We start from the raw sequence: 20,579 nt of genomic DNA, 5'->3' as shown, positions 1-20,579 counted from the left end.
TACTGGCTTCTATTGATCTCACTCTGCCTTATCGATCCTTCCCTCCTTCCTCTCTTTAGTTTTTCCTCTGGGCTCTTGAGATCTCGCTAAATTTGCTGGAATTTAGAGGCTTCCGGGGTTGGCGTAAGACTTTGATTTTGTAATCATGGGGAAGGCAGGAAGTGTTTGGTCGGTGCTGGATGTCACTTTGATTTACCTTTCTTTTCTCTTTATTTCTTTTTTTTTCTGACCTTTTCTCTGGTCTCCTGACCATTTAAATCTCACGACTCTGGCAAGATTCTGAAGTACCTGGTTAAGGCGAAGGGTAATGGGATATTTATAAGGTTTTAGGTGAATGAATGAGTATAAATTTATACGTATTTGCACGCACGCACACGCACGCACGCAAACGCACGCAAACGCACACACGCAAACGCACGCACGCACGCAAACGCACGCACGCACGCAAACGCACGCACACATACACACACACAAAAAAAAAAAAAAAGAGCAATGATGACAAGACGTTGAATCGGTAAGACTACCGAATGAACAATTCTGAGCTCTTCAAAAAAAACAAAAACAAAAAAAAAAAAACTGAAAGAAAAAAAAAACATCTTCAGTGACCCCACACCCAAATGCTTAAAAAAGAAAAAGAAAAGAAAAATAACTCAACTAGAGAGTAATCGAGAATGAGAAGGAAGGGAAATAGCAGGGTTTGATCTGCTTTTTCAGATTTAAAAAAAAATATATATATATATATATATATATATATATATATATATATATATATATATATATATATATATATTAATGTGATAGAAAATAATTACATTTTGTATTTTTTTACCGTAATTCAAACATATTAGCTCATTATAAACACAAGGAAGTGTGATTGCGAAAATTTGTTTTGTACCTTGTCTTACTGGATTTCGGCTTTGTTTTGTATCTACAGCATTTAAGAGTTACTTAAACTTAAATAAGGTAATTTAATGTTATGTTTGTTTAAAGGGATACTTTACTTATTTAGCCATTTTTGGCAGTCAAAGAATAGTTTGCCTATAATATATTTTCATTATTTTTCATGTACAATTAGTACCTTTAAAAACACATTTTGCAACTTGCTGTTGACTGAAAATTATATCACAAGGGCTCAGGTAACCAATCACAGCTCAGCTTGTGAATGTCAAATGACCAAACCTCGAAAACAGGTGATCTTTGATTGGTTACCTGAGCCCTTGTGATATCATTTTCAGTCGACAGCAAGTTGCAAAATGTGTTTTTAAAGGTACTAATTGTACATGAAAAATAATGAAATTATCAAATTTATTATAGGCAAAATATTGTTTGACTGCCAAAAATGGCTAAATAAGTAAAGTATCCCTTTAATGACTTTTCAGAGAACATGACCAATGGCCAAATCAATTTGTTTAGCATTCTTCACTTTACTATGTTCTTGTAATTGTTCAAATAAACTTTGATTGTGATCTCGTAAGTCATTGAAGTTATTTTCATTTTTGATCAAAGACAGTATCATGTTAGATGGAATGGTAAGCCATTTTAAATTGATACACTATAGGTCTACATGTAAAATTATATATATCTTCATTCACAACACAGTAAACTGGTGGGCCAGTCTGAGCCATGAAACTCCATTGCTGAAACTGACATGAGTCCCAGTCCAGTGGAATCTAGGTCCATAAAATAAAAACCCTGAAACAATTTGGCTTCAGCCCCAGGTGCTTCTCCTCAACAGGTGAAGACGAGCTTGTTTACCTGCCAGTTTGAGCAGAAGCACCTGTGGCTAAAGACAATATGTGGCAGGGTTTTTACTTTCTGGCTCTGGATTCCCCATCTCTGCTTATAAGTAGTATGAGTTATTTAATAAATAAATAAATAAATAAAAAGGTGATTGTGAATAGTATAGCTAACAAATGTAAGTTGAGATCATATGTGTGGCACTCCATTTTGTAACTGAGCAAGATTTTGTGATTTGCTAATGACTAAATTCGATTTGCTTATTTTATTTTATTTATTTTATTTTTTAAAATATTTATTTAGTGTTGATTTGAGTTGACTTGACTTTTTTTTCTTCTCACTACAGCGTCTCAAGAGTGTTTTGGGGCTCGCTTGAAAAATTCTCGTTTATCCTCCAGTCCACTAAGTGGCGACAGAAGTAGAACAGTGACCGTTTCCTCCCCACTCATTTGACAAGAGAAGAGCGACCACCGTGTCAACATGGCTGCGTCTCTTGCTCGCTTTGTCCGCGGAGGTCTGGCACGGAATTGCAACAGTAAGTTAACAGTAAAACAATGATATGCTATTGAAGGCGAAACGTCATTAAAGGACTTTGGTCTCTGTGCGCCTCTTGGAAACGATACGGTCAATTATCACGGCTACATGTCACGAGGTTTGACCTTCGAGCTAGCTAATGCTAGCAACCCAGTTTCATAGAATGCATCTGCACTCTTGCCTGTTGACATAACGCGTTAAGTCATCGAATGTTGGGGCAACTTAGAATTGACTCCTGATTATGTTGTGCTATTTGTGTTTTTTGGGTCGGACCCTTGAGAATGATATTTGAGGTCTGATTCAGTTCCAGTGAACACAGCAGACTGATTTGATTGGCCATATATCAGTTCACTGCGTCTTGCTATTTCAATGAAGCAAACTGATGTGCACGTACTCACTTGGGCTTCCAATGTTTCCAGTTGCAAGGTCTTCATGTCTCCTGCAGCAGAGCAGATTGCAGAGTTCGACCACTGAGACAAAACGTAAGTGCTACTTGAAAACACTGCTTTTATAACCAAACACTGACACTTTGTTTATATAATGCATATCCACCGTCCGTCTAGCTTTCTGCTCCAAATTGCAATTAAATTTGGCTTGCTTAAGTATATTAAAGGTTACTATTGTAAAGCTAGAGTCAGGCGAGCATTTTGAGGGTTAGGATTATTGTCATTGTCAGGGTTATACTCATTCAAAGTATTCAGTTAGGATTAGGGTTTGTTTAAAAAAAAATTCTTTCTGCTATGAACGTCATGCCGCGTCTTCTCCGCAGCTACTGTGCGGCCTAAGGATGCGGTCACGCACAACCAGCTGACAGCGTTTGGGGAGTATGTGGCTGAGATGATGCCCAAATACGTCCAGCAGGTTCAGGTCTGTTTAATGCAACAGTCAGTTCACTTTGTTCCAAGTGACATAGGACAACAAAAGGCCAAATATATTGAGACATTGGTAAAGTCTTCTTGTTTTACACACAAGGCTGCCTCGCATGCACACTACTTAATTCTGTTGTTAGTTGAGATGCACAACAAAAATCTTTCTTATAAATGGACATGAATTAAAAAAAAGACTTGTGTGCAGGTGTATTATCTGCTTGAAATCAAAAGGGCCGAATTTGAACGTGTGTGTGTTTTTAGGTGACATGTTATAATGAGCTAGACGTGATGATCCATCCTGACGGCGTGATCCCCGTGCTGACTTTCCTGAGGGACCACACCAACGCTCAGTTTAGAAACATGATTGACCTAACAGCTGTTGACATTCCGACTCGGCAGAACCGCTTTGAGGTACAAGCACTCATTTTCTTGCTTTATCTGGTAAGGGAAAACATTTTTCACAATTTAAAAACAGAAGTTTGTGTTGTGTGTTGGTTTTCAGATTGTGTACAACTTGCTGTCGCTACGCTACAACTCGCGTATTCGAGTGAAAACGTACACGGATGAACTCACGCCGGTGGACTCTGCTGTTCCTGTCCACATGGTGGCCAACTGGTATGAGAGGGAGGTGAGTCACAAACTACTCGAGTCAATGCGGCTGCCATGACGAACGTTCCCGACGCCGATTTACCCAAACTGTGCACGCGTGTGGTTTTCTCCTCAAGGTTTGGGACATGTTTGGTGTGTTTTTTGCCAACCACCCTGACCTGCGACGCATTCTGACCGACTATGGCTTTGAGGGTCATCCTTTCAGGAAAGACTTTCCTCTCTCAGGCTATGTTGAGGTTAGCAAACACTCTTCATGAGAATCTCCAACGCAAACTTGCCACCATAAAACTGGCATTAGTTTCATCACATTTTAGTGGGAAAATGTGGGAAATGACAAAATTGGCCACAGCTGCCCAGGGGCAGACTGATAACCACAGCCTAGCCCTCGCTGCTGTAAAATCAAAACTAAAATATAGCAACTTTAGCCTCAAAGATCTCTCAGCGAGAACAAATACACATTGTGAGATCAAAATGTGACGTCGTAATAGTACAGTATTTGAACATGTCCTGCCAGGTGCGCTACGACGACGAACTGAAGCGTGTGGTGGCGGAGCCGGTGGAGCTGACACAGGAGTTCAGGAAGTTTGACTTGAACACACCGTGGGAGGTGTTCCCTGCTCATCGAGAGGCCAAGGAGGTTCCACCCACATTGGAAGCTGGAGCCGAGGTTTCTGAGAAGAAGTGATGGCCCCGCCCCCTCCCCATGTTTAGTCTATTGTACAAAAACATCAAGTTGGGTTCCCGGCACTTGTTAAACCCTCAGAATTATTTATGTAAATAAAAGTGCTAATAGAGAAAACAAATAATGCTGTCCTGTTTGGTCGCTTTTCCATGACACTCTTTCAAGGCTACTATACATCACATATATTCACCTGTATTGTACATTTGCATATCAATAAAGAGAATTTTGTTGAAAACTTTTATTTAGTAGAATTCAACAGTAAAGTTCATTATTTGTTTCATAAAACACAGCGAAATAAGGTTAATCCAATTTCTACCAGGTTTAGAGTTTAGAAGCAATCCAAGTTAGAGTTTTTGAAAAATCATAAAACATTGTACGTGTACTAATTTTAGTTAAGATTATTTTCTTTGTAATTTACTGAAATAAATGACATGATTTACCACAATCTTTAGGTTTACTACGATACATAAAGTGGCATGAAAAGTAGCTCCCTCTTCTGAAATACTTATTTTGTTTGCATAGTTTCCCCACTTGATAAGGTCAACAAACAAATGTCAAGATCAGACAAAGATAACCCAACTTTTGTGGCTGGATACATGATGGACACCTGGGAGAAGTGGATGATTGTCTGCCTGGCGATTCTTTCCGTTGAGGATGTTGAAGATGGAATTCTGTAACAGACATTCTGCTGTCATTGTAGGCAGACTGACTAAGTCAGTCCTTCGGTTCCTTCCCTCCCATTGTTAGATGTCACAGTCTTATTTTCCTTGTGTAAGTTGATCAGGAAAATGAATCTCTTTGCACGTGTCAAAGAAATCTGAATTCCACTCCATATGGCGGGCTGGCCCGGTTGTCCAGACTACCCACTCCGGCGGGTGTGAATGTAATTCATCAGTTATTTAATTGACACTTTTGTGTACAATAATCTTACTGTACTGTACATTGGAATACTTTGAATACAGTTGAAACAAACCAAATTAACAGAAGATGTGAAAACTTCAAGAGTATCATTCCTTATATTCGGCTTTCTTGTTGAGTCGCCGCTGCAGCAGGTACACAAACACCGCACTATTTACAACAAACTGAAGAAAGCCGATGGAGAAAATGCCATAGTTCACATAGAGAAAGCCGCCAATGGTCGGTCCAACTGTACGAAGTAGAGACTGGACGGATGCACACAGTCCCAACATTGTGCCTGGACAAGGAAGCAGATGAGGCATCACTTAATAACCTTATATAGAAATAACATATTTTGTCTAACTCCCATTTCAGGTACAAATATTTGTTGGCTTGAAGTAAACACACAAAAAAAGGCACTCAAATATACCATCAACAGTTTTTCATACTTTACCTTTGTAAAATGTGCAAAGATACAAATGAAGTACTTCCACAAACCTTTGACAGACATAGATCATCTGAGCAGGATCTTACCCGTGTCAGAGGACGGTACACTCTTGGTGAGCAAACTGTCTGTGATGACATTAAACACACTGAGAGAAAACATCATGGGGACCACAGTCAGGCAGAACTGGAACACATTCTGCATGTACGCCTGCAGGAAGAAGACATTTCATTATGCCATTTTCACTTCTTAATGAAGATTTTGGTAACACGTTAAAAGATTTTTTTTTGTTATTAATAGTTAATACATCATTAGTAAACTGTTAATTAACTCATTGACTCCCAGCCATTTTCATTGAAGAAACACCTTTTTTGACAGATTTTGCAAGGCCCACAGAATATTGTGTTCTATTGCTATGGGGTATATGCCATGGAAGAGGCGGGACGTGATTTTGCACATCAGTTTGTTTCCGGTCCAGGTTGCGAACGCGTAACCGAGGGGCACAAAGTCAGAAGCACAAGTATTTTTGACACGTCGCAAACCGAACCAGAAACAAACTGATGTGCAAAAACAGTCCCGCCTCTTCCGTGGCATATACCCCATTGAAACATGGTACCTACAAAAAGAACTATTAGAGTCTCTTCTTTCATCAAGAAAAAAATATATATATTTGTATCTGTTTCCATTTTGCAGCTATTAGCATTAGAATATAGCTAAGTTTAATCAATATTCACATTCCTGGTGAAAACACTGACAAAAATAACTTGTTGCAACATGGCCCTGGCCGTGTTTTTAATAACTACCATTGCTTTCAGGCACCTCTTGATGTCAGAAGCTGCGTCAAAGCCTTCTGTATGCTCTTGCAATTAAAAAAAAAGAAAAAAGAAAAAAACATGTAAACACGTTTTTGGGAGTGAATGACAAAGTATTAAAAACGTTTTTACACGTTTTTGGGCTTGAATGAGTTGAGTTATTTACTAATAGTTAATGAGGAATAGTTGCATTTTAAGAATAATGTTACAATAACAAACTAATAAACTGATACTCAACAAGTCACCAGTAGTTTACTAATAGCTTGTTTATGATTTATTACTCATTTAGTAGGTATAGATATAAATCATTAACTGTAACGCATTACCTAACAACATCATTATAAATCCTTAACAAACTGTTAACAAACATGTCATTAATTATTCATTTATAAACAGTTTATTAATAATCTATTAACTACTTATAACAGATAGTATGATTAGAGTTAGATGGCATTTATTGTCTTTCATAGTGTGTGATTGCATCAGCAAAGTATTCACAAAAGAGACCCAGAGAAGGTCTGACAAAAGGAAAGCAGGAGAAATACATATAAAGACAAGCTTTGATTTCATTAGACCAGATCGAAATGGTACATCATGTGCTGTGCATGTTTTTTTCAACGCGTGAGTACAGTGTGTACCTGAGCCAGGCCCACAAAAGCAGAAATTCCAATAGACAGAAGCAGCAGCGAACTCTCAGAATATCTTGCTGTAAGTCGCCCGATCACTCCTCCTTGAACCACCTGGGGAAAAAAATGCTTGGGATTTAATGAGCAATAAGAGATTAAGAGAATAAGAGATTTTTTTTAATGACTCACCATCTGTGCTATTCCAAAATATGCCATTATATATCCAATTTGCTCAGGTGTCAACTTGAAAAATTCCAATGCAATTATAGAGAACATCAGTTGGAAAATGCCTGAACAAAGATCACAGCAAGTCTGTCACTGAAATCTTCTTGTGTTTATAAATACTATGAACAATTTTGTTTGAAAATGAAAACTCTCTCACTTGATGGTAAACCTGTAAAAATCTTCACAACAAAGGTTGGAGTCACTCCTGGAAACTTCATTAGTCTTGTGATCTGGCTCACACTGAATATGGACGTGCTTTTGGTCTCAGCTGCGGTGGATTCAAAACATACAACGATATACAGAACCGAAAGTCATTAGAATACGTAACTAGACTAAGTGCAATTTCTGGAGAAATTGCGTGGGAATGCTGAAAGCTGAATGATAATAGCTGAATGTTAAGATTGAATGCATGTGGAATACTTATGAAGTAAATTGAGAGATAAATTATGAAATGATGACCTCCTGGTTACTGGACAATGCACTTTACCACCTGTGCCACCGACCAATGTAAGCCACCTGGTAATGATGGTAAGGGCATGGAAAGTGATACTTCGAAAAGGTTCAATGTCTGTGCCATTGAAAATTAATGGGAAAAATGATATTACAAGTTAAATTGTGCAAATCCTGTAAGTAATGTGGAATCTGATGATATATACCCCGGGAGGCGTGAATTTTTTAAGCTAGTTGAAATTTGAACAGTGTAAATTGGAAGTATTATGTGGGAGTTGTTACGCGGCAAAAAAAACGTGGAGAATAAAAATCACGATAACATATGTGGGAATGCTTCAGCATTCCCACAATAATAATCGACATGACTGATGACACAATCATTTCATAAATCCAAATGTTAAACTGGTGGACATGGCAGAAGGCTAATAATACACTCTCCTTCAAAACTATTGGAAATGTTCATTCAAAATCCAAAACAACAAATTGCAAAGTCATTCTCCGGACTTCAACCCAATAGAGCATACATTTCATATTCATCGTTTCATGCCAAAGCAAAACATTTTCAGCCTAACCGATACATAATTGATCTAATTGAAGCAGAAAGTACATCAATTTCAAAAGTTAACTGAACTCATTTGGAACTAACCAACTAATTTTCTAATCACAATGTACAATTTCCTTAAAAATATATGTTTGGAAAACTCGAGTGTGTCTTACAATCTGTTTTGGTGGTTGGACTTTGAACTTTCGTGGTTTGCGGGATAAAGCATAATACCAACAGCAAACTGAACGCGCTCCCTGCAGCACCACTGTACGCAGCAAATCTCTCCCTGAGAAATACACAAAGTCAAGTTAACGTTAGCCGCACAACATAATAAACATGCACACACGCACTAGTAAATACATTCAACAGAGATAGAAACAGATTCCTGTGATCATTTTAACAATAGCTGATGATGTTTTTGCACGGTAGAAATAAATGACAACATTCACTCACCCATATTTTGTGACAAGATGACCTCCCAAAGTGGACCCAGCAATCATTCCAATGCCAAAACAAAGACCGAGTTTGGAAAGTGCATCGGCGCGCTTTTCAGGTTCTGAAAGGTCTGCGACAACCATCTGAGAAGCTGCAGACAAAAAGTGATCAATGGTGAAAAACTGAGGCTCTCATGTAGAACTTAAATACACTGCTGGTGAGACTCCTTATACGAGAAACTCACCTGGTAGGACATGCATGACAACTGTGGGGAGTTTGTGAATAAAAAGCATGGCAGGAGAATCTGCTATTGCGAGTAGAATGAAGAAAACAATATTTGCAGCGCACGCCAATGACAGTGCTGCTCGGGCCCCGATCACATCCGCAAACCTACCATACAATTAATAAAGGAAGCACAACAACACGTTTAGGTTGTTCGCGAGTCACAACAAAAGTCTCAAAACATGTAAATGACGCTTGCCTGTACTTACCTTCCAAACAAAGTACCCCCAAAGAGTTGGATGACACCAACCGTGGTTTGCAAATAACCAAACAACAAAGTGTCAAAGCCCAGTTTCTTTGCCAAATACTGTTAGAAACATCAAACAGACATCAAATAGTCAGATGTTAATGATTATTTGAGCTAATCCAGTTTAATTCCATCACTTTTTGAGCTCACATCAACAAGATGTTCTGTTGATAAAAATGGCACACAATGTATGTATTCAGATCAAGAGTAGTCATTTTCTTCTAGTATAGAGGTTACAAATAAAGGGAAGGTCTCATGCTGTCCAGCTAATCATTAGCTGAATACATACATTGTATGTAAACATTGTATGTAGCATTAGCTGCTAATGCATATCTTAGAGCAGCTCATATTTTAGCTTGGAGACTACATTGTCATTATAATGTTATTACGATGGCAGCGTAGCGCACGACTAGTTTAGAGCATATTTGCCTCATAGTTCTGAGATGGGGGATTCAAATCTATATGAGCCAAGCAGCTATACAATATAAGCAAGCGGACATTTTCTTACTTAGACATATCAAATTGTGAATTAGCTGGCCCACACCAGCATTTTTCCGTCCTCCAATTGTTGGTCAGAGCAAGCAAAGTTCAAAAAGCAAAACATGTACATTTAATAAATAGCATCTATAGTGAGTAAGATGTATTTGTAAAATTAAGTGTTAGCTTAAGACCGGTAACACCCCACAGGAGGCCTATAGTTATCATGCCACCATTACATTAATGTTACCGTAACTAATCCAACAAAATAAAACTTACAAATTCCGAATAAAAATTCAGAACACTACACTCTGGCTTCTGATCAGAACAAAGAGATCAGAACAGATTACTCCAGTCCTAAAGGCTTTACACCAGGGGTGTCAAACTCATATTAGCTCAGGGGCCACATGGAGGAAAATATATTACTAAGTGGGCCGAATCGGTAAAATAATGGTATATAATTTAAAAATAATGGACTTTATCACAATATTCTAATTTTCTGAGGCAGTTCTGTACTCTGCTGTCACCTGCTCGCCTTTTTAAAAAAATAAATACTATTGCTTTAAGCGACCTCTACACGTCAGAAGCTGCATCAAAGCCTTCTGTATGCTCTAGCACAGTGCTGTCAAAATCCGGTCCTCGAGGGCCTGAGTCCTGCATGTTTTAGAAGTTTCCCACGTTCAACACAGATGATTCATATTTAAGCTCATCAGAAAGCTCTGCAGGCGCCTGATAATGATCCTGATCATTGAATCAGTTGTGTTGGAGTAGAAAAACCTCGAAAACATGCAGGACACAGGCCCTCGAGGACCGGACTCTGACACCTGTGGTCTAGCATTGAAAAAAAAAAAAAAAAAAAAAAAAAAAAAAAAAAAAAATCGTTTTAAAAAAAACGTATAAATACGTTTTTGGGACTATGGAAATATTTAAAACAGAATGATTTTATCCGTTTTTGGGAGCAAATGCTTTAAAAGTATTTTTTATTCATTAAATCTGGAATTTCAAACACAAGTTGACAAATCAAAAGCAAAAGTTGAGAGGAGACGTCTACAGACACAAGGAAGCAAAATTATACGCAGATTTTTGCGATTTTTGGGCCAGCCCTAAATTAAGTAGCTCAACTGTAATCTATTGTTTAAAAAAAACAGCACGAATGCAAATGAAACACGACAACACTTGGCCTGTATGAGTTCCGGGCGTGTTAAATCGACCTGTTTTGCATACATATAGTTCCCAGAATGCATTGTGTGACACAGTTAATGAAGTTATAAGGATGTTAATCGTTGTCATATGTATGTGTGTTACCTGTAATTGAATTTGTGTCGTATTTAACACGTTTATGTTGGTCTATGATTTAAAAAAAAATAAAATAAATTATTTTTTAAACAAACCATAACTATGAGTTGTGTGTAAAATAATGACAAAGTCATCTCACGGGCCGGATTAAACCCCTTTGCGGGCCTGATCCGGCCCGCGGGCCGTATGTTTGACACCACTGCTTTACACAGTCTCCAAGTGAGCTGTAGAACAGACTTTAATCTTGTTCTTGCACTCTATGTCCTAGTAATTTTAGTAAGCTACTTTTTACTTCATTCATTTGAAATTTCGGAAATCCTTTCACTTGTAATGTTTATTTATTTTATTTTTTTTACTGTTTGTTCTTGTGTATGAAATGCACTTGATAAATAAAGTTGCGTTTTAATATTCGAATACAATGGTAAATTATTGAAAATCAACAGTGCTGTATCTACAGGCTGAAAATATCACATTATTGCACTGCGGTGTCCATTGTTAATTCCGCAGCGAACTTTGGTTTGCTTTTTTCACCGCACCGTTATGCAATGTAATATTTTCAGCCGAGCTGTAGATAATGTCATGACGCGATCTGTGACCACTGTACGGTCTGTGACGCGCATGCGCAAAAGATAGGCCATCTTGGATCGCGAACTACAGCAACTAAATAGGTCAAAACACGTTCACACACGTAAGATGAAACAAACATAGCCAAAGGTACAGGACGGATGCACATTTGTTTTGTTTTAATTAAAGCAGTTCTGTACCCAAGCATGTCTTGAACGAATAGAAAAGCTTTTGTTTGTTTGTTTGTTTTTTAATCAAAGAAGTTCTGTACCCGAGCATGTCGTGTACGAATAGAAAAGCTTTTGACACATACTGTAAATACAGTTTTCACGTTTTTGTTGTGTGTATACAATGCAAACTCGGGGTCACAGATCGGGTCGTGACAGAAACATTATAGCAATGAATGAAATATGGTCAATGGTCACTTCCGGAGCAGTGACCACTTTATGGCAATCCGGAAAAAAACACTTCCTCGTCTAATACAACCAAAACACTTACAGGTGTGATAGAGAACTGTATAAACATCCATGTTATGTCCAAAGCAGCAATTAGATAAACGACGTAAATAGTTGTTTTCTTGCTCAAATGAGTTTCAGCGTTAGCTTTAGAGCTAACCGATGCCGTTTCGTCGCTGGCTTCAACTCTTGCTGTCATGTTGCAAAAAAAGAATGTTGATTGTAATATTGTCCCACGGACAGTTTGCTGGGTCAAACTCAACTTCGGTCAAAGAGGTCAGGACGTTCGGTTTCCTGAACGACGGCCACCGTAAACTCGTAATAGCTGAACTTTGGAACGGAAACCGAAAGGAAACGAATGTGATAACTGACAAGGTAAACTAAGTAAGCAGAAATGGTCACGAAAACACCCAACAAATCGTTAAACGCCGTTTATTAGTGAAAACGGAAGAGAGAAAAACGTTTTCTCACGGTATCTTAAATTCTGTCAAGACGCATTCAATTGCATCTCCAGTGTATTGTACATTTGTGTGCCCACCAAAGATTTCATTAGATTTTCTTAGATGCTGCGTTTGGAAATATTCAAACGCGCGTTCTAAAATAAAATTTACAAGAGTGTCACTATATCATAATGTTTGGTTAAGTTGTTGTTGTTCTTGTTCTTGTTGTGTTCTGTATGCTTTTGTACTCATTCCGTTGTAAAGAAGCACATTAGGGACACACTGTTCCTACGCCGAACAGAAGTTTGCAGCGCTTGTCACAACCACAGTGATTACACCGTGTCGTTAGTATACATTTGATCACCGGAAATGTCGTTTTATTTTGAAACTAAACGCGTTATATTAACTTTTATTTTTGAAGTTGAGGAGCCGACATATCCCGGAAGTATTTCATCGTAGCGTGTTGTGTGGCGTATTGATGGGCAGCTTGAGTCTTTTTTACGATACTCTGTGCTGTTTTTGTAGCATGTAGATATCAGCGAGAACATGGTTGCAGTGCAGATCCTCACACCTCGCGTTTACTGGGCTCAACGGCACGGAGAGATTTTTCTCCGAGTAGAGCTGAGTGACACCAAGGTAAATATCTGCTTTGCTGCTTTACATACGTACAAGATTTATACTACGATTTATATTTGATTTCTTAATTGCTTTCTCCGCGAATGTTTATTTTTTTTATTTTTTTTTATTTATTTATTTTACTTTTCGAGCGTCCATTCGGATTTCTGTGATATCATCCCATGTACAGTATTTGGTTGATGCAACTGTCTGTCATGTATACGTATGAGCTGTGCGTTGCAGTAAACAACCCATTCCTCTCGAACACTCAAAGACACTCAACACTCATCGAACAGCATCTGTTTAACCACTGTCCAATAAAAGATGCATGACTTTTAATGGACGTGTTGGATTTTGTTCAGGCTCTCCAGTGGAAACCTGGAACAGGGTTGACACAGTGAGACATGTCACTTCGTTGAATTACAATAAAACAGGGTTTTTCCTTTGTACAAAATTCAGAGGCGGCCACCTCCACCTAATTTGCTTACCTCCAGCCTAACAGACTGATATATGATATTAAGATTTTTTACATGTTTAAATATTTTCTTGTTTTGTATCAAAAAACAAATGATTGTCCTAATCGTGATTTCAATTATTACCATGTGATTAATATATTCTCCATAATCGACTAGTTCATTTTACTGCCTGTCTTTCAGGATCTTGAAATCAACCTACAAGACAACACAATTCAGTTCAGAGGTTTGTATGTGCATTTACATTTTTGCAAATGTCTTCACACTATCTAAAAAAGCAAAAATACAGGGTGGCCAGTTTTAAGTATGTTCCTATACAGTATCTCTTTTTACAGTCGAGAGTAGACTAACTGCAGCATCAAAGTGTTCAATTCATAATGTTCTTGTCTTTCACAGCACAAGGCCATGGAGCTAAAGGAGATAATGAATACAAGTTTAGTTTGGAGTTTTTGGAAGGCATCAGACCTGAGGTATAGTCTTCTTTATTTCATTCTAATGTTCCAGCTCAATGTACTTTATTATTATTATGTGTATTTCTGCCTGTGCATGTGATAATTAAGCTGCTCCAGCTACCTGACTATTGCCAACATGATACATGTTTTGAGCCGCCCTAAAACGCAAACATTAAAAGGAATTTGGAGAAGTACCTTTTATTTATTTATTTTTTTATATATACAAAAAGTTGAGTTTTTGGAATGCTTCCTCTCCCATCAGTTGCTTTTATTTTTAGATGGTCTGCACTTCCTCCCCACTGTTATGTAAGTGCAGGCCAAAAGCACGATCATGCTATCATGTCAAAACCAACAGTGTTACCAGCTTTAGCTTCTAATATAAAAATTAAAATAATGTCTGCTTAAGTAGTCAACTTTGGTGTGTATTTGTGTCTAGGGATATAACAATAATGGAAATATCGTGATATCACAATATTAAAACTGCTACAATATATTGTCGGCTCATGTCACAATATTAAAAGTAGCCCATCTGTTAAAAAAAAAAAAAAAAAGTCAGGTTGATTTCCATTTGTGCAGTTTTGGCATCCTCTGGTAGCTAGTTTTTTTTTGTTTTTTTGTTTTGTTTTTTTAACAGTTTAATTTTCACAAGCCCTGTTTCGGCCCCATATTTATCTTTCACCTGATTATTTTGGTGTACCATATTCAAAAGGCCAAATGCATGTGACACAGCCTAACGTAGTTCCTGACGGCAACATTCAATGTCCTACTCACATATTGTGTGTGTGTGTTGCTTTCCCACCGTGTTCCATTCAGATTGAGCACAAGTCAACACAACGTCAGGTAGACATCAAAATCAAGAAGCAGGAAGAGCGCTGGTGGGACCGTCTGACGCTGCAGGAGAAGAAGCCTCTGTTTCTGGCTCCTGACTTCAACCGCTGGCTGGATGAGTCTGATGCCGAGATGGAGCTTCAGGCAAAGGTATCAAACGGACAAATGTGCTGCTGCTTTTCCTCATCTAGTATTTCTATATCTGAAAATCCCTCACTAAGTTGTTATACACTTTCAGAAATGTTGTTTGCTGCATGTTTACAGCCATTTTGTGTTCACTGTGACATTATTGTTAATAGAAAAAAGTTACAACTGCTATAACATTTACTATTCACAGTATATTTTGATGTTTTATGTTGTCGATTTAACAACTGTAGCTAGACAAAAAAAAATATCTTATAGTCTGACAGACTTGTGGATTTGGGGAATAATAAAATGGTAATGTGTAACGCTGAATGGTTTGTTTTCTCTTAGGAGGAAGAAAAGATTCACAAGATAAGTGTGGAGTCGAGAGTTCGCAAAGACCGTGAGTCCTGTTGAAATTTTTACCCGCATACAAATCAAAAACAATCCAACAAACTGCATGTCGTCATCACTTTCTTTTCACTTCATTCTTCTTCTATAGCCTACCTGGGCCTGAAGAAAGGCTACTTATTTATGTACAATCTGGTGCAGTTCCTTGGATTCTCCTGGATCTTTGTCAACATGACCGTTCGACTCTTCATTCTTGGTCAAGGTCTGTAAGGTTGCCCCTTCATGTTGTACTACGTCTCCCAACGCATTCTCAGAATTCAATAGAACAGTAATAATGCACTTGTTCCCATGATAGCTTTTTGAACTTCATTGAATCCTAGACAACCATTTTGGCAGGATTTTAATCGAAAACATAAGGGAAAAAAAAGCTAAAGGAAAACGCTGTTTTCTCACAGTTGGCCCCATTTAAAGAGAACCAAAACACATGGAGATAGTGACAATTAGTTTTGCAAATGCCAACGATTATTAACGTTGCCGCTGGGCGCGGTGGTGTACGCGGGTCGTGGAGTAGATGGAGGTTCGGCGTTTGGAGGAGAGGCAGTTTGGATGGGACTGAAATATTGGACCATTCTTTTTTGTGTGTATGGTGCTCATAGCGAACGCAGCAGCTGCTTGTTTATGAGCTAGCTTATAAGCAAACTTAGCTTGTAGCAAACGTGTGTGACGTCATGCATGCTGAGATCACGTCTCTGATCAACAGCTGAAAGGAGGCTGATAAGCGCTATATAAATAAACTTGAGTTGAGTTGAGTTGAGTTTCATTTGCTCCTCTCCCTTCTCCCCTCTTCTTACCACTCCACAGATTCATTTTATGATACTTTCCACACCACGGCTGATGTGCTATACTTCTGCCAGATGATGGCCGCGCTGGAGGTGATTAACCCCTTGCTAGGTTTGGTCAAGACGAGCTTTTTTCCCGCTATGATACAGGTGAAGGAAATCTGTTCCGATACTACCACTTTTACTCACTTCTTAATATCTTCACTTGTGATAGTCTTCTAAACAGTAGAATATGTCCTGTCACAGGTAGCGGGGAGGAATGTTATTTTATTTGTCATCTTTGGCTGCTTGGAAGAGATGCAGATCAAACCTGTTGTCTTCTTCGTCTTCTACCTGTGGAGCACCATTGAAGTCTTCAGGTGAGATACAGTATCTCACAAAAGTGAATACACCCCTAACATTTCTGCAGGTATTTAATTATATATTTTTCATGGGACAACAGTCACAACACTGAAAAAAATGACACTTTGACACAATGAAAATTAAGTATGTACAGCTGAAATAACAGTATACATTTATTGTTCCCTCAAACTAACTGAAATTAGAGCCATTAAAGCCACTAGTCTAAATACGCTATTCTGGTTAATATTACGTTAGTGGAATATTTGTTAGGCATTAAAATCCATCAGTTTTTATCAATATCAGAAGGTGGCCATTTTGCCACTTGCTGTCGAGTGAAAATGACATCACCGTTGCTCAGGTCTCAGGTAATGACCAATCACAGCTCAGCTTCAGAAAACAAGTGAGCTCTGATTGGTCATTGCCTGAGCCCTGCGCAACGGTGATATCATCTTCAGTCGAGCAAGTGGCAAAATGGCTGCCCCCTGAGGTGGATAAAAACGGCGGGATTTTGCTGCATAACTCATATTCCACAATTGTAGTATTAATCAGAATGTCATGTTTAGACTAGTGAGGTCACATACAGTCTTCCCTCGCTATAACGCGGTTCACTATATCGCGGATTTTTTTAAGTCCAATTTTGCACATTTTTTTTACAGTAATATACCCATTTTATAAAATTTATGAAGGTTTGAAGATTGTCAATGTTTGAACAAGAGAGAAATGTGAGAACATGTAAAGGCCTCAATGAGAAAAGTGTATAAATTGTGCGGTCGGGGATTTTAGAGCCTTAAAACATTTATAAGAGTTGTAAAACATAAAGCTAACTACTTCGCGGATTTCATTTATTGCGGGTATTTTTTGGAACCTAACCCCAGCGGAAAACGAGGGAACACTGTATAACATCCATCCATCCATTTTCTTGACCGCTTATTCCTCACAAGGGTCGCGGGGGGTGCTGGCGCCTGTCTCAGCTGGCTCTGGGCAGTAGGCGGGGGACACCCTGGACTGGTTGCCAGCCAATCGCAGGGCACACAGAGACGAACAACCATCCACACTCACAAGCACACCTAGGGACAATTCGGAGCGCCCAATTAACCTGCCATGCATGTCTTTGGAATGTGGGAGGAGACCGGAGTACCCGGAGAAGACCCACGCGGGCACGGGGAGAACATGCAAACTCCACCCAGGAAGGCCGGAGCCTGGACTCGAACCGGAGTCCTCAGAACTGGGAGGTGGACGTGCTAACCGCCCCACTGTATAACATATTGTCAAGAAATGTTTAAGGTTGACTTTCCCTTTTAATAGCTAAACCCCCATGAGTGCACCCCAAAGTAAAAATGTTGAAATTGAGGATGGTAAGTCATTTTTCCTCCCCAGTTTCAAATGACTCATTAGCGTAAAACGTTTTCAGGTGTGTTAAATTTAGTATTACAGCTCTCACTCTGAATGCTCAACATGGCAAAGAAAAAAAAAGAACTATTGCTCCCCCTCCCTCCAGAAACTGCCACAGGGCAATATTTCAACATGATAATGACCCTAAACACAGCCAAGCATGTCTCCAGGCTTAAACCATATTGAGCATCTCTCCTTCTTAGGTACCCCTTCTACATGCTGGCCTGCATTGGCACTGAATGGAAGTTGTTGACATGGCTCAGATACAGCCTTTGGATCCCATTGTACCCACTTGGGGTTGTCGCTGAAGGTAATTGCCACCTAATGACTGCATTGAGTAAAGGTCACACTGATGGTGACAGCTTGTCTTTGTGTGGATATTTGCAGCGGTGGCTGTGATCCAGTCCCTCCCCATCTTTGACAAGACGCGTATGTTCAGCCTCCCCCTGCCTGCACTGCTGGGACACTACTTAAGCTTTTCGTACACTCTGCAGCTGTACCTGGTTCTCATGTTCCTGGGTAAGGCAACAACCTCACAGTTTTCAGCCATTTTGTTCCTGCTGATGACTGAGTCACCAACTGGTAACATGACAGTTATGTTTTTCCAAATTAAAAAAACAACTGAAACCGTTTATGAATCGTTCTAATTACTTTTCAGTGATTGGTAGTGCTGATTGCGTAAGTGAGGTTTGATTCCATTAAGTAAATATTAACCAGCGTTTCTTCCCTTCTCAGGACTCTTCATCAATTTCCGATATCTATACAAGCAGAGGAGGAGACGTTTTCGATCAAGGAAAAGGAAAGTTCACTAATAGAGCAGGATGCTGTGTAAACATCTCTTAGTGGCAAGGTTTCTTTTTCTCGTTGCCTTTTCCATGGAATTCATATTGGGTTTTTTTATTCCTTGTTTGCCTTGATGGGATTTTCTTTATTTGCTCTTTCCTACAAGCCTCTATATGCAGTTCCACGCTACTGGTGGTTGTTTGACTGGCTCATGTTTATTAACGTTATGGTATTTTACAGAGGTGGCAAATCCAGGTCCATAAAATAAAAACCCTGCCACAGTTTGGCTTTAGCCTCAGGTGCCTAGCTAGCTAGCTCCCATGGCTTGTTTACCTGCTAGGGAGCTAGCTAGCTAGCTAGCACCAGGGGCTAAAGCCAAACTGTGGGAGGGTTTTTATTCTCAACCTGCATTTGCCACCGCTGGGTCAATCAAATGTCCAGTTTCCTGCTGTTGTATGTTTTGAAACCAAAGCAATACTCCTTCCAGGTTGCAAAAAGAAGTGATCAGTGTGAACCCTCCAGCATTGGCATAAATGAGTTGAATATTTCATATATTGAGATTGGCTGACAACTCGTCCAAAGTCAAATGGATTATGTTCCAGCTGGCCCACAACCCTGGTTAATACATCCTGTATGGAAAGGGGATGAATAGATACATTTTATATATATTCTACCTAATGGCAAAATGTGCTATGTTATTGCATGCTAAATGTTAATGCACTTGAATAGAAATGAAACGTTGTTTGTTGTGGCATGTTCATAATGCCTCTGCAGATGTGCTTGCTCAGCAGCACCATTTTCATATGACAGCTAAATCCAAATGACTGCTGTGCTTCGACACAGCATTTCCATCATGGCTCTCTCAAATGTGAGAAATTTGAAAGTTGTTTGCTTCATATATGCTCTGCCTTTACGTTGTGTATTTATTCATATTAAATTAAAAAGTTGATTTATTTTTATTTTTTAAAACACCAACATCAATCAGTTTGTTTTGGTAGTTAAATGCCATGGTTGTACTGTAATCTTTTATTCTATGAATGCGTTTTAAAAAATAAAATAAATCTTAAATTAACAGATGTCTTTCATTTTAAATACAGTAAACTATAGAGGTTAGATGTTCTAAGTTTGTATATTCTGTCTCATAGGATGCTGTTCTGTTTCTATCTTAAACTGTAAAGAGCCAATTCACGTATTGGGAGACGGGCTTGTTGTATCGTTACTGATTTTCTTCTCCACCAGAGGGCGCAACAAAAAAGTGGAATACTAGTTTTCTTTGTATAAATGGCCAGGGGTTGTGAAAACATCCGTAGCCCTATTTGCACACACTTGTCAGTACGTCGGCTTGGTACTTTTTCAACCTACATGGAAGATGAAGCTATGTGAAAAAGAGTTGACATCTTGATAGATTGTTTGAATGATTGAAAAAACTAGGTCAGCGGGAGAAACATAATAATGACAAACAGATTTGGAGAAGCAAGGTATTCCCTCCCATGACCTTACAGTATGATAACTTAGTGATGTATAGTCGGCTGCACAGATGATTTGTGGTAAATTTTGTTGCCTTGTGACAGTCTTCAAAAAAAAAAAGAAAAAAAAAAAAGATTTTGATGTAGGTGTTCCCCCGTTTGCTGCTGATATATTGTCTGAGTAGTGAGTATCTTGTGAGATTTGGTATGCAGCAAAGCTAATAAAGGAGGAAAACATATATATATTTTCTTGTTAGTGGTTTTTTGTTAGTGGCAACTTTCTTCCTGT

At 38.7% G+C, this 20,579-nt stretch overlaps 3 protein-coding genes across 5 annotated transcripts; 2 read left to right on the top strand and 1 right to left on the bottom strand.

Moving 5' to 3' along the window:
- Positions 1-1,753: 1,753 nt before the first annotated feature.
- Positions 1,754-4,672, top strand: ndufs3 (NADH:ubiquinone oxidoreductase core subunit S3). Its single transcript, XM_077519162.1, has 8 exons — positions 1,754-1,915; positions 2,084-2,272; positions 2,691-2,753; positions 3,041-3,138; positions 3,402-3,551; positions 3,643-3,768; positions 3,866-3,985; positions 4,264-4,672. The coding sequence occupies exons 2-8, from the start codon at positions 2,218-2,220 to the stop codon at positions 4,432-4,434; spliced, it is 783 nt and encodes a 260-aa protein (XP_077375288.1). The 5' UTR covers positions 1,754-1,915; positions 2,084-2,217; the 3' UTR covers positions 4,435-4,672.
- slc67a1 (solute carrier family 67 member 1) lies at positions 4,655-12,684 on the bottom strand. Its single transcript, XM_077519161.1, has 10 exons — positions 12,230-12,684; positions 9,357-9,454; positions 9,110-9,255; positions 8,884-9,016; positions 8,604-8,716; positions 7,594-7,704; positions 7,401-7,501; positions 7,224-7,325; positions 5,863-5,983; positions 4,655-5,626 (listed from the first exon to the last, which is right to left on the bottom strand). Exons 1-10 carry the CDS (start codon positions 12,383-12,385, stop codon positions 5,439-5,441), a joined length of 1,269 nt encoding a protein of 422 aa, XP_077375287.1. The 5' UTR covers positions 12,386-12,684; the 3' UTR covers positions 4,655-5,438.
- Positions 11,848-19,896, top strand: LOC144017510 (very-long-chain (3R)-3-hydroxyacyl-CoA dehydratase-like). 3 transcript variants are annotated; one of them, XM_077519160.1, is made up of 12 exons: positions 11,848-11,881; positions 13,152-13,262; positions 13,898-13,940; positions 14,111-14,184; positions 14,980-15,144; positions 15,469-15,520; positions 15,620-15,730; positions 16,330-16,457; positions 16,554-16,666; positions 18,245-18,351; positions 18,429-18,560; positions 18,777-19,896. In XM_077519160.1, the coding sequence occupies exons 2-12, from the start codon at positions 13,173-13,175 to the stop codon at positions 18,851-18,853; spliced, it is 1,092 nt and encodes a 363-aa protein (XP_077375286.1). In that variant the 5' UTR covers positions 11,848-11,881; positions 13,152-13,172; the 3' UTR covers positions 18,854-19,896. The 3 variants fall into 3 exon arrangements, with proteins under 3 accessions (XP_077375286.1, XP_077375285.1, XP_077375284.1); XM_077519159.1 differs by lacking the exon at positions 11,848-11,881 and adding an exon at positions 12,124-12,231; XM_077519158.1 differs by lacking the exon at positions 11,848-11,881 and adding an exon at positions 12,254-12,561.
- The last annotated feature ends 683 nt before the right edge of the window (positions 19,897-20,579 follow it).

Source organism: Festucalex cinctus, chromosome 4 (assembly GCF_051991245.1).
Source record: "Festucalex cinctus isolate MCC-2025b chromosome 4, RoL_Fcin_1.0, whole genome shotgun sequence".
Classification (NCBI taxonomy): domain Eukaryota; kingdom Metazoa; phylum Chordata; class Actinopteri; order Syngnathiformes; family Syngnathidae; genus Festucalex; species Festucalex cinctus.
This window is presented reverse-complemented; position numbering and strand designations above follow the sequence as displayed.

What these genes read in the sequence shown, in the direction of transcription:
- ndufs3 (XM_077519162.1), top strand. Translation starts at nt 2,218, where the DNA reads ATGGCTGCGTCTCTTGCTCGCTTTGTCCGCGGAGGTCTGGCACGGAAT. An exon ending in CCAACTGGTATGAGAGGGAG is followed by an intron (nt 3,769 to 3,865) that starts GTGAGTCACAAA and finishes TTTCTCCTCAAG; the next exon opens with GTTTGGGACATGTTTGGTGT. An exon ending in CTCTCTCAGGCTATGTTGAG is followed by an intron (nt 3,986 to 4,263) that starts GTTAGCAAACAC and finishes ATGTCCTGCCAG; the next exon opens with GTGCGCTACGACGACGAACT.
- LOC144017510 (XM_077519158.1), top strand. Translation starts at nt 12,349, where the DNA reads ATGCCGTTTCGTCGCTGGCTTCAACTCTTGCTGTCATGTTGCAAAAAA. An exon ending in TTTTTCCCGCTATGATACAG is followed by an intron (nt 16,458 to 16,553) that starts GTGAAGGAAATC and finishes GTCCTGTCACAG; the next exon opens with GTAGCGGGGAGGAATGTTAT. An exon ending in AGCACCATTGAAGTCTTCAG is followed by an intron (nt 16,667 to 18,244) that starts GTGAGATACAGT and finishes TCTCCTTCTTAG; the next exon opens with GTACCCCTTCTACATGCTGG.
- slc67a1 (XM_077519161.1), bottom strand. Translation starts at nt 12,385, where the DNA reads ATGACAGCAAGAGTTGAAGCCAGCGACGAAACGGCATCGGTTAGCTCT. An exon ending in TTTTACAGGTTTACCATCAA is followed by an intron (nt 7,502 to 7,593) that starts GTGAGAGAGTTT and finishes ATCTTTGTTCAG; the next exon opens with GCATTTTCCAACTGATGTTC. An exon ending in CTTTTGTGGGCCTGGCTCAG is followed by an intron (nt 5,984 to 7,223) that starts GTACACACTGTA and finishes TTCTTCCTGCAG; the next exon opens with GCGTACATGCAGAATGTGTT.